The 11,253-nt window shown below is 41.2% G+C and overlaps 1 protein-coding gene across 1 annotated transcript; it reads left to right on the top strand.

Annotated features, from left to right (window-relative positions):
- Nucleotides 1-356: 356 nt before the first annotated feature.
- On the top strand, nucleotides 357-9,147 carry LOC142945881 (fibroblast growth factor 4-like). The gene is given in 3 exon segments (XM_076086820.1): nucleotides 357-648; nucleotides 2,708-2,811; nucleotides 8,971-9,147. Coding segments are annotated over 3 exon segments (573 nt in total).
- Nucleotides 9,148-11,253: the final 2,106 nt, after the last annotated feature.

The raw sequence follows: 11,253 nt of genomic DNA on the forward strand, positions 1-11,253 counted from the left end.
GCATCTGTGACTCACAGACAAACAAGACAGCAGGTGGTGTGTGATGTAATATGGGCCACATATAAGTCTTCTGTCTGTCTGCTGGATCTACCTGAGGAGGAAACAGGAGACAACTCTCTGGCAAACTGGACCCCTAATGGGTTCAGCTTTTAGAGGTGTCTAAATATGCAAACTGAAACTTTTCTCTGGGCTTTAAAGAGTGCAGAAGTTGAGGCATTTTCTTCATGATTTTCCCTCAGAGAGATTGAAGCTGAAAATATTTAATGACCAATTTTGTTCAAAGGAAACATTTAATTGATCTTAGAAATACACAATAGTTGTGTATCTCTACGATTTCCGGGATTAGTGAGCAGAGGATGTCATCGTCAAGGTCCAAGCTCCCTCTGCTCCTGTTTGGGATCCTCCTGTGCAGCTCCTTTGCTCCTCTCCCAGTCATCAGCAGTAAGAGACATAGCATACGGAGCGCCGGGCCATTGATGCATGCCATCGGCAGCTCCTGGGACAAGAGGGAGGTGGCAGCTAGAGATGGAGAATACCTGCTGGGGATAAAAAGACTAAGAAGGCTTTACTGTAATGTGGGCATTGGCTTCCACATTCAGGTCTTACCAAATGGGAAGATCACAGGCGTGCATAATGAAAACAGATACAGTAAGTCATTTTGCTTTTCCCTGTTGAATTCCATGTAAAGCAGACAAATAAATGTAGTCATAAACAGTTAGGTTGCCATTTTTCTAGTTTGAGTAACTAGATTTGTGACTTTTATTCGGGCCATTGGGACCAGTTATTCCTGTATGAATTGTTAAAATCATTATGCATCACTACTTTGTCATTAGCATGATGAACATTATGAATTAATTCTGTGTTTATTTTAACAATTAAATACAGTAATATCTTGTCAGTTGGTGTGAATTGATATTGTGGAATTCACTTGGGCACTACTGAAAAATATAGACTTTAATTGGCCAATTAAAGCCCCAAAACACAATTTTTGAAAGGCCACGCCGTAATTCAGATTGACTCTAAATTCCGGTCTGCCCATAAATTTTCCGTCTTTTGAATTAAGAAAATACTTCTGACATCTCCGAAACTGTAGGTTTGATTGCTGCCAAATATTATGTGGAACATTATTGGACCCAGCATATCAAAAGATTATTGACATCCTATTTAGTTTTCAAGCTATTGACCAATGGACAAAAGGGCATGGCTCAGCACTAGTTCCGAACATTTGCATGGTCCTGGCACAATGTTGGCCATAAATCAATGACAGTTTCTCCAAACATCACCAAGCTTACTGAATGTTTTCTATTAAGCTGTTGAGACATCTCCACAAAATGTAAGGATATGTGACTGGTGGGACTTTGTGTGAAATTACTATATTACCAACTTGCTGCAGAGAGGGTGATTAAATTCATTGTGATTGTAGAATACAATAATCATTTAATTCTTGTAATGACTGCTGACAAGTGGGGTAACATGAGGATTCTTAAAATAGCATCTTTATAGACCGATATTAAGACCATGTACCTGACAGATCAGTGAAGGACATGAATGATGCAGCTTGTACTTTTCCTCTCCCAGTGTGTGTTTGTAGCCTTTTGACTGATGCTTTTCATTTCTTTATCTCAGGATGTGAATGACTTGAAGTGGACAGGCAGGTAGTTAGTGTTGCATCAACTGCTCCAACACAAACTGAGACTATGGCGAGGGAATGGAAAGTAAGAACTGCAAGCATATGCTCCATAAATATAAAATTTTTCTTTCCTAAATCTCCATTATTATTACTATTATTAGATCCTCATATTTCGACCACATTCAAAAGGGACTTTTTTTCCAAAGTCTGTGTCCTAAGCAATTTCAGACAGACTACCTTTATCTGTGGGAAGGCCAACTATGATTGACCCAAACATCTTAGCTTTCTGTCTGTCAGCAGCACACTCCTGAAGGGCTGAAATGACAGATCTTCTCCAAGCGGTAGTAAGTTAACCATAGAAATGTACTGTACAAAAGTACATAAATGAATAAAGTTCCCCTGCATATAATTTAAAAAAATAGGCTACATGACAATAATTCATGAAAAATACAACACAATCTCACTCCCACATTGTCAAACAGCAACGCTTGGTCAGTGGCCCTAAGCTTCAAACTATGATGCTCTACATACCCCTCTAGCTTCAGTTTTGCTCGCAGCAGGGACGACATGTTAGTTTCCACTCATTACATGCATAATGTCTTTTCAAAATAAACTTCCTCACAGGAAGTTAGGGTTTAGGCAACAAAACCACTTAGAAAGTTTTAGGAAAAGAGCGTGGTTGACATTGACTTGACTGACTAATAACTGATGTGGTTAGTGACTAGCGACTCTAGTGAGTCAGTTAACTAACGACTGTTGTGACAATATAGTTTACTTTTAGTTTTGCAGCGTACACAAATGTTTTCCTGGTTCAGTTCAGAAAAAGTGCAACACATAAATCAGCTACCGTCCATTTAATGCCTGCCCTTTAAATTGAAAGAATAAAACATATCCATGAAGTGCGTCACATATGCTTTCAGAGAAATGAAATACAATATACCAACATTATTCAGGGACTTTCCCATTTTACCTGTTCAAATCTTTTTGGGACGATACACCACGATCATAGTAAGTATTAACAGTGTCTCATTTTGATGGTCTCTATCTGCTACTGATCAGTTCCATGTTTTATTCCAGGCCTTCTGGAGATGTCCCCAGTGGAGAGAGGAGTGGTCACTCTGTTTGGAGTGAGAAGCGGCCTCTTCATTGCCATGAGCGACAAAGGGAAACTCTACGGCTCGGTAAGAACTGATCAGGATTTGATGACAAGATGTGTGAACTGAACTAAAGTTACACACACACACACACACACACACACACACACACACACACACACACACACTGAATTCTTTAAAATGGCCAAGAATTATTAATACCCAGATGACGTAAACACTGATTTAATTCCATGTCACAGTTAATTGTAGGTCATTTTCTTCTGGCCCAAAGCCATTGGTGTAATGTTTTATTTGGTTGCGACCGCCCAAACATTGGAGTGATCAGCTCCGGTTAAAATAGTTTTGAATGCTGACTGAGGCTAACTCAGCCATGATCTAAACACAGTTAGTCATCCAACAGTTAGTCATCCAGTTACTCATCTAACAGCAGGCCTCTATGCACAAAGGTAGGTGGTTTGGTTTGGGGGGGAATGAGATTGACCTTTGGTTTGAACTGCTCCCAGATCTCCGTGACTAAGCCTGCCATGCCAATGAGGTTTTTCCTTGTATTAGTATACATTATACTATATATATATAATAAGGGGAGATTAAGTAGCTGTGGTAGGGGCAACAGAATGAGGAAAGCTCTTGAACCTGATGGAATTTTCCATTCAGCTAGGACATCTAACCGTGTATACAGTGGCGCCGGCAAAATTATATTCCGTAGTGCGAACAAGAACCGCCCGCCGGCTTACAAATGACAGTGGCTTACAAATGACAGTACCTTACGTCTAAGTTCCCACGCACGTACATACACAGTCTACTCAGTGAGCGGGTAAGAGAGAGAAAGATTCATATTTTTTTGCAATAATGTTACCGATACAACACCACCGTAAAACTGATAACTGCAGCATTTCAAAGAGCAGCCAACAATACGTCAACAGTAAGTCAAGACAATGAAATGTTATCACAATATGGAACGCCAACATTAATTTAGCCCCCCACAATATACACACAATATGAAGTGAGGTTGTATAAAATAGTTTGTCATAACATCAACATTGACATTCAAATTCTAAACCAACATTTGAATGCTATGAAGGTTTGTTATTGCATGTCTATTCAATGTGTTTTAAACCCAGTATGTCTGCATAGTTACAGTTACAGATTAGGCTACACTAATAGTTAGTATTGTACTATTTCAGTCTCACTGTAGTTTGTGAAATAGCCACGAAATGCAATCTATTGGTTTCGTGTACAGTGACACGAACTGTCAGGTTTTTTTCATGCAGCTTGGAACAACTTTTCTTGTGGGACGACATTTTGTGACAAAATGAAAGAAAGAAAAATCCACAACAAGACTTTGGGACGTGCAGTGATGAATACCAGTGTCGTGGTTGGAAGTCCTTGTTTGTCAGACCCATCCACCTCCTCTCCCGCCCACCATAAGTGGTCTTTGTCATTTTTTTCCCTATACGTTTTATATTCACTTGGATGCGTTTAATTTGTGTGTCCACCACAAAAAAGGATTCTAATCGATCTTCCATTGGTATAGTTTTTGTACTGAGCCACTTGACAGTTCATGTCCTTGTGCACAAAACCAATAAATTGCATGCCAGCCCGTGCATTAAGGCACCATTGTGTGTAGGATTGTTTCCGATTTGTGTGATCCAAAAAATGTCCAATAGCTCTAGAGCGTGGTTGTCCAAAAGTACACAAATCACTGGCCTTTTGCTAAGCCCCGCCTTTTGATAATCCCCGCCTCCCGCAGCCGCTCCATCAAGCTGTCAGAGTTACCATGGAGCCCACACTGTCACTTAACTGCATTCCCTAAATGAATGTTATCTTCTATTTTTTAAAGACAGAAGGGTGAACAATGTGTTTGAAGGATATATCACGGATGTCAAACTGATTCAGCAGTGAAAACAGGTTAAAAAGATAAAGTTAAAGTTAAAGCTACTGATCATATTGTAAAAGTAACACATCACATCACCTGGAAGCAAGACAGAGGACAGTGAAATTATGAAACAACACTGTTCCTGTAAAGCTGGGTTGGTCACTATTGCAAACCTCTTGCACACGACGCCCCCAAATTTGGGGGCTCTCGGGCTTAGGGGGGATTGCAAATATCGTCCAAAAAATGGTCATGTTGATAGCAATTATTGTCCATGTGTACATTTTATATATCGGATTAAACAGCAACGTATGGGCAACACTATTATATAAGCAGTGGCGGGCCGTGCATTTTATACCTGGGCCTTCACTGCTGTCCTGCAGCTGAAACACAGCTACGGTTATTATTTGTTTCGTGTCAAAATTAAGCCAACACCTATCTGCAGAGAATATGCCGGGAGTGCGTCTCCTCTCTGCTCTGACTGCAGCTGGGACTGCTGCGCCTGTGTGTGCTTTGGGGCGGCGGAGGGGCTCGCGGTGGAGGGGCTCACGGCAGCTCCCGCTGCTCGTTCACGACAGTGCAGAACGGTATGTGCTTTCACGAGTCAAAACACCACAAAAGTCTCCAACAACACCAGAACAAGTTGCTAGATTTGTCACTAGTAGCTTTTGACAAAAAAAGTCGCCATGAGGGTTTGGAAAGTCGGCAGATTTAGCGAGAGATTCGCCAAGTTGGCAAAACTGGCACCGGATAAATGTGTCCCCAGAGCAACATTGGACCTAACAATGGTTCCTATCGCATCTAAAACCAAACAAAAATCTCCATAAAAACAAGTTGTACAAATAATAATATATAAACAAGCATATTAAAGCTACTGCAGATGTAAAAACAAACGCATTTAAGTTACCAGAGCTGCTGTTCACTATTTAAAGACAAAGTGCATCCTCCTTTCTTTGTTAACAAAGAGTTTAATCTCACGGTCGTTCAGTACACATTTAGTTCCAGTAAGAAGTCCTTCTCGATTCATGGACACCAGTGAAGACAGTGGAGCCTCCCCAGTTGTATTTCTTGAATAGGTTTTAATGCATTTGAGGGCTGAAAATGTCCGCTCGACAGAGGCAGCAGATATTGGGATAGTCACCGCCCAACATGTCAGGCTAGCCCACTGACCAATCACGTATGGCTAGGCTAGCAGGCTCTGGCACCTCAACGAATACGCCCAACATGTCAAACTAAAGATCTGATTGGTTGAACACTATGACAATCAACAATATCGTCCCCATTCACTTAAACTGCAAAGGGATTCACTTGTGAGTCTGCAGGCCTCGGGCCTCTCTTCTTACCTAGAGACACAGAGGTGAAATCTGATTGGATAAAAGCTCTCCTTAAAACAAGCTGCACTGGAAGCAGAGCAACTGAGGAAGACAGTAGCTGTGCAATGAGAAAATAAGATGGGAAATATATTTTTATAAATTATTATACATGTAGTGTATTTAAGAAAAATTATTAAATTATAAAATAGCTATAACTTTGTGATTCTGTTTAGGCCAGCAGAGAAGGCTTTGCAGGCCCTGACGGCCCACCACTGCATATAAGTCACTTTTTACACACTCAAAACACAACTATACACTACTAATATAAGCAACTAGAAAATGTGGCATAAAACCACGTATTCCTGGCCACAAATCGCCGTTTCATTTACTGTGCTTCGATATTGGAAGACCAAGCTAACGGCTACACTGCTAATCAATACGTCCCAGAGTATTAGCATTCGACGCAGAACCCATAAATGCCTTCGGTTTTTCTCTCCGTGAAACCAGTACAAAGCTGTGAGTGAACAACTGCAACACAACAGTTCCCTTCACCGGAAAAAATCGTTGGTATCTGCTTACCTTTTATAAAGAATCACAAAAATAACGGCGAAAATTATCCGGTTCAAAGCTAGAATCATTGTTGGCAACTACATCCTGTCTGTTTCCCCATCTGTTTCCTGTATAAGGGGGGTCAATCTAACTTGCTGGACCCGTGGGTGGGTGGTCAGACTTTTGGCTAACGGAATTTTACGCTCGGGGATGCGCGGCACTTCTTGCAACTTTACTCGACGACAGCCTTCCTGAGACTCTGACACGTTGAAGGCGGGCTCATTGACTGAAATCGAACGATGATAGGCTGAGCTACACTCCCATACACACACAGCAACTTGAATTCAGATGAGAAAATCCCATGGATGAGAGCCAGAAACAGGCTCTGAGAGGACCCTGGCTCTCAAAATGATGCCAAACGGCTGTATTTGGATGTATTGAATAATATGAGTGATAAAAAAGTGAAATATATAGTTATATAGTATATAAAAGTACAATGTAAGAGCTGCAACAGCTGGTTCCAAAATGACGACCTCGCGTGACCTCTCTGTACTAAAAGTCTCTTATTCTTCACTTTATCCCAGCCAAAACTTTATTCTAGGACTACTGATCGGTTGTGCTATGATTTGGGAGAGTTTTTAGGCTCTCAGCTGCATTATTTCAAAAACATAATATCAATAAAAGGTAAAAGTGCTTTTTTTTTCAGGCGAACCTGAATATTTTCAATTTGAGCTGTGTAATATCTTCATGTACTATATTAACCAGAAACATATACACAATATTTACCCATCTGAACAATATCACAAGTGTTATCTGATTATAGCATCAACAATTATTAAAATAGGCCTTGTAGTTACAGAATTAGTCTCTTTAGTATGGGTATGCCATTTTCGAGCAGAGGTATAAAAATAGGGCTAGTGTTTAATAGGAGAATCAATAAATTACATTCAGAGCATGACTATAGCAGCAAAAAACTATTTTCTATGTAAAGATACAGAGTAATGTCTACCTGAGCAGAGAATGAAGTCGCTTTCCCACTGTGTGTGTTGTTATCCGAATTTCTCTGTGCATGCTTTTAGGGCATGTTGGTGCATGTGAGCCGTCGCTCTGTGCTGCTCTCTCACAGCTGATTACTTCATCACGACCAACAGATTCATCATAGAAGCATAGCACCCACTCAATTTTCAGGTTAACACTGTTAGCTCTGTCTGCATATTTGCTGTAGTTTGTACTGTTAGCGCTGTAAGCACTGTTAGCTATGAGCAGCTTGCTGTTGCACTTCCATGTTGCTGCAGTAGACCACAACGGACAAACCAAACATTGGATCTAGAGAGATTCCTTTTGCGTTTTTCAAGCTTTTAGAGGGAGGGTCACTAGATGCCACTAAATCTTAATATACTTTGAGTGTTTTGCCCATCATTCGTGAGCAATGGCTGAATTAATATATTCTATGTTGGAATTACTGATAAATACAATTTTAAAAAGTGATAGTGTTCGCGGTTTGGTGGAGGCAAGAATCTAAGTTTTACTGATTGCAATGGGATATTGAGCAACATTCCTTGGAATCAGAAGTTGTGGAAATTAAAGCTTTTTATTTTATTAAGCTTGATAGAAGGGCATCACCAAATTCAAAGTTTTGTTGATGGAATCTGATGAGGTCATTTTCTGTTTAGATTTTTTATTGTTTAGCTCAAATTTGATTTTTAGATGTGATCTGAAGAGGTTTGAGAGGTCAATTTATCAATTTATTGCTCCATCAGTTTTCATAACTCAAAGCATTACAACATAACAGACCCACACTATCAGAATTGTTTTGGAGGTGCTTTGTTTTGGTTTTAATGAGTCAAAATTAATGAAACATGTGGGCGGTAAGAAATGAGGACCCACACTAAACAAACTGGGAACATTAGCAAAAAATCACACATGATCAGTATTTAAACACACAAGACAGTCGAAGAAAAAAAAAAAGGCATTTCTCCACATGCCTTAACAATCCTAAATGTAACAAACAGAGCCTAGCTATTACCTTCACACTGCTTTTAACATGGCAAAAGCTGAGCCGGCGACTCACAGCTAACAGTGCTAATTACAGCAACAGTGCTGACAGACTGAAGTGTTTTCCTGAGGGGGAACCTGGAGGATGGGCGATACGTGTCCACAATGACGCTGTCGGTCGGGACGCCGTTATCAGCAGTAACTGCCGTATGAGCACAGTGCAGAGCACTAACCGGTGGGGAACGCTCACATGCACTAAAATGCATGCGCAGCCAGGCCCAGATATGTCAAGAAATCACAATGAAGCTTGGATAACAGAACACACAGAGGGAGAGAGACTTCATCATCATCTGTCATGAGGAAATGGTCGAATCATGATGACATGCTGTCTTGCAAACAGTGCCAAAACCCAACTAGAGGAAAAAAAAGAACATTCTCATATTCTAGAACCGAAAACAATGACTTGATTGGACTTTATTATCTTTCTCGTCACAGGGTCGCTACAATGATGAATGCAAGTTCAAGGAAAATCTACTGGCCAACAACTATAATGCCTATGAATCAGCTGCCTACCCTGGCATGTAAATCGGCCTCAGCAAGACTGGCAAAACCAAGAGAGGCAACCGGGTCACACCCACCATGACCATGACACACTTCCTTCCCAGGACATGATTTTAAAAAACAAAACTCTCAGCCGTACAGAATGAAGACATATTTTACTGTTGGACTACTCATATTCTGCTTAACAACTAACAACATACAAAAGTGAAAAACTTGGCTATATTTTGAAATGTTTTGCTTAATTACAAGCTCCCGCGCTTAAGGCAATGTTTGTATCAAATGACATGCACCAACCAAAGATTAAGAATATGGTATCAATGTGGCTGTGGTAGAAGAGTCCAACTTAATACTAAATACTTACAAATTCAAAGCATATAGCACCCCTAGTGGTGGATATTATATGTTACAGTATATTTACTTATAGAAGTTTAAACCAAAAAGCATAGTCATTAGATGTATTGAACACTGTAAGTATAGTCATTGGATGTATTGAACACTGTGAAGAAGATTTGCTGAAATGTATTAAGTATTAGGTCAGATAGGGTTTTCAGATACGCCCATATGAATGAGTGCAGGATGGCCAAGCGAGGATATTGGAGTATGCTGCTTTAAGGAAGGAGGAGGCCGGACCATAATAATGAGTCATAAGCCAGGAGGAGCTTATTGGATTTCAGCCAATTACTGAGCTGATACGGGACATCTCAGAGACACTGACACACAAAAGACTGTGGATCTACGGACATCGGGAGATCCTCTGCGGGCCATCGGCCAGACACTAGTCTGCCGGGTGGCCCTGATTGGGCCTCAATTTCATGAAATATTATGTTATTAATAGTGTGATTCGGTTTGTAACTTTGTTGGATAATAAATCCTTTCGATTTTGACTTGAACCAGCTGTTCTGTTTTGGAGGCGGATGAGAAGCACACGGTGAGGGGGAAGGGCGGTTTCTATCTTCGACCAGAAGTTCTGTTGCCCTAACATTAGACACCAAATGCAAAACCTTGGTATATCTTTCAGGACCTCCACCTCACCTACTTTACAAGCAAAGCACATCAGACCGTGGCCAGCGGTACCACAGTTTTGAACTTTCCAGCTCCATTACCAAAGTTTCACAAGCTTGTTGGACAACTACTGTGGCCTCCAGGTCTGTCCTTTGTGGGCTACTGTAGAAACATGTTTTAAATGTAATTTATTGCTCCTTTAATGATTGTAACAGTGAATAAAAGCCTACTCGGCTTTGCAGGAACTGTGTTCCATAATTTCTTCTTTCTTGATTGCCAGGTGATGTTGTGGTTCACTTAGGCTTTAGCTTCTAACTTAATATGTTAACCTGTTCTATTTCATCCTTACTGACCGCCAGAGGCAGTGCTTCACACTGGATATATTCCGTCTCGCGCATGCGCAGGTCGAATATTTATACCAACAAAGTCACCTGTGACCTCGGATGACCCCCGTCGTCTATAACTTCCGGTGTCATCCTAAGTTCAGTCCTTTTTCATCTTCTCGCTACGCAGGTTAGCTACCATGGTAGCATAAACAAAGATGTGTCTACGATCAAGACATATTAGAGCTTGTCGCTGTTGCCTTGTGACCACCGGTCGGAGTTGCGGATATCTCGCCCTCCAAAGGCTGCGACAAGCTGTCCCTCTTCGGAGGGAGCGGTGTGTTTCGCCGTTCGGACCATCGAGCCCCGGACTGGTGGACGCCCCTATCATCGGTCGTCACCAGTCTGATAAGGGCCACCTAAGTCGTGAAGACAGCAATCGGTGAGATCGATTAACATTGTTTTCTATAACCGTTGTTCGTTTTCCACGGTTGGCAGAGCGCTTCCGCTCTAGCTAATCGAGTGGCGTGCTAACGAGAGCAGTGAGCAGAGTGTCCTGCTCAGGCTAACATGATGAGATGCTAGTTCGACGTTAGCATTATGTCCACTGATGTTGTAACATTACGACTATCACAGTTAGCAGAGTGTTCCCACTCAGGCAAACTTGGTGAGAGACTAGCTCGACTAGATCGACATTGGCATTGTGTCCATTGAGATTTAATTGTTACATCTGACATAATTCACAGTTAGCAGTGTCTTCACTCAGGCTAACTTGGTGAGATGCTAGCTAGACAAAGCTGATACTGGGACTGTGTCCATCAACTTTGTAACCTTATGGCTGTCACAGTTAACAGAGCGTCCCCGCTCAGGCTAACTCAGGGGGAAGCTAGCT

The sequence above is a fragment of the Anarhichas minor genome, unplaced genomic scaffold (assembly GCF_050575085.1).
Source record: "Anarhichas minor isolate MPS153535 unplaced genomic scaffold, ASM5057508v1 ptg000008l, whole genome shotgun sequence".
Classification (NCBI taxonomy): Eukaryota; Metazoa; Chordata; class Actinopteri; order Perciformes; family Anarhichadidae; genus Anarhichas; species Anarhichas minor.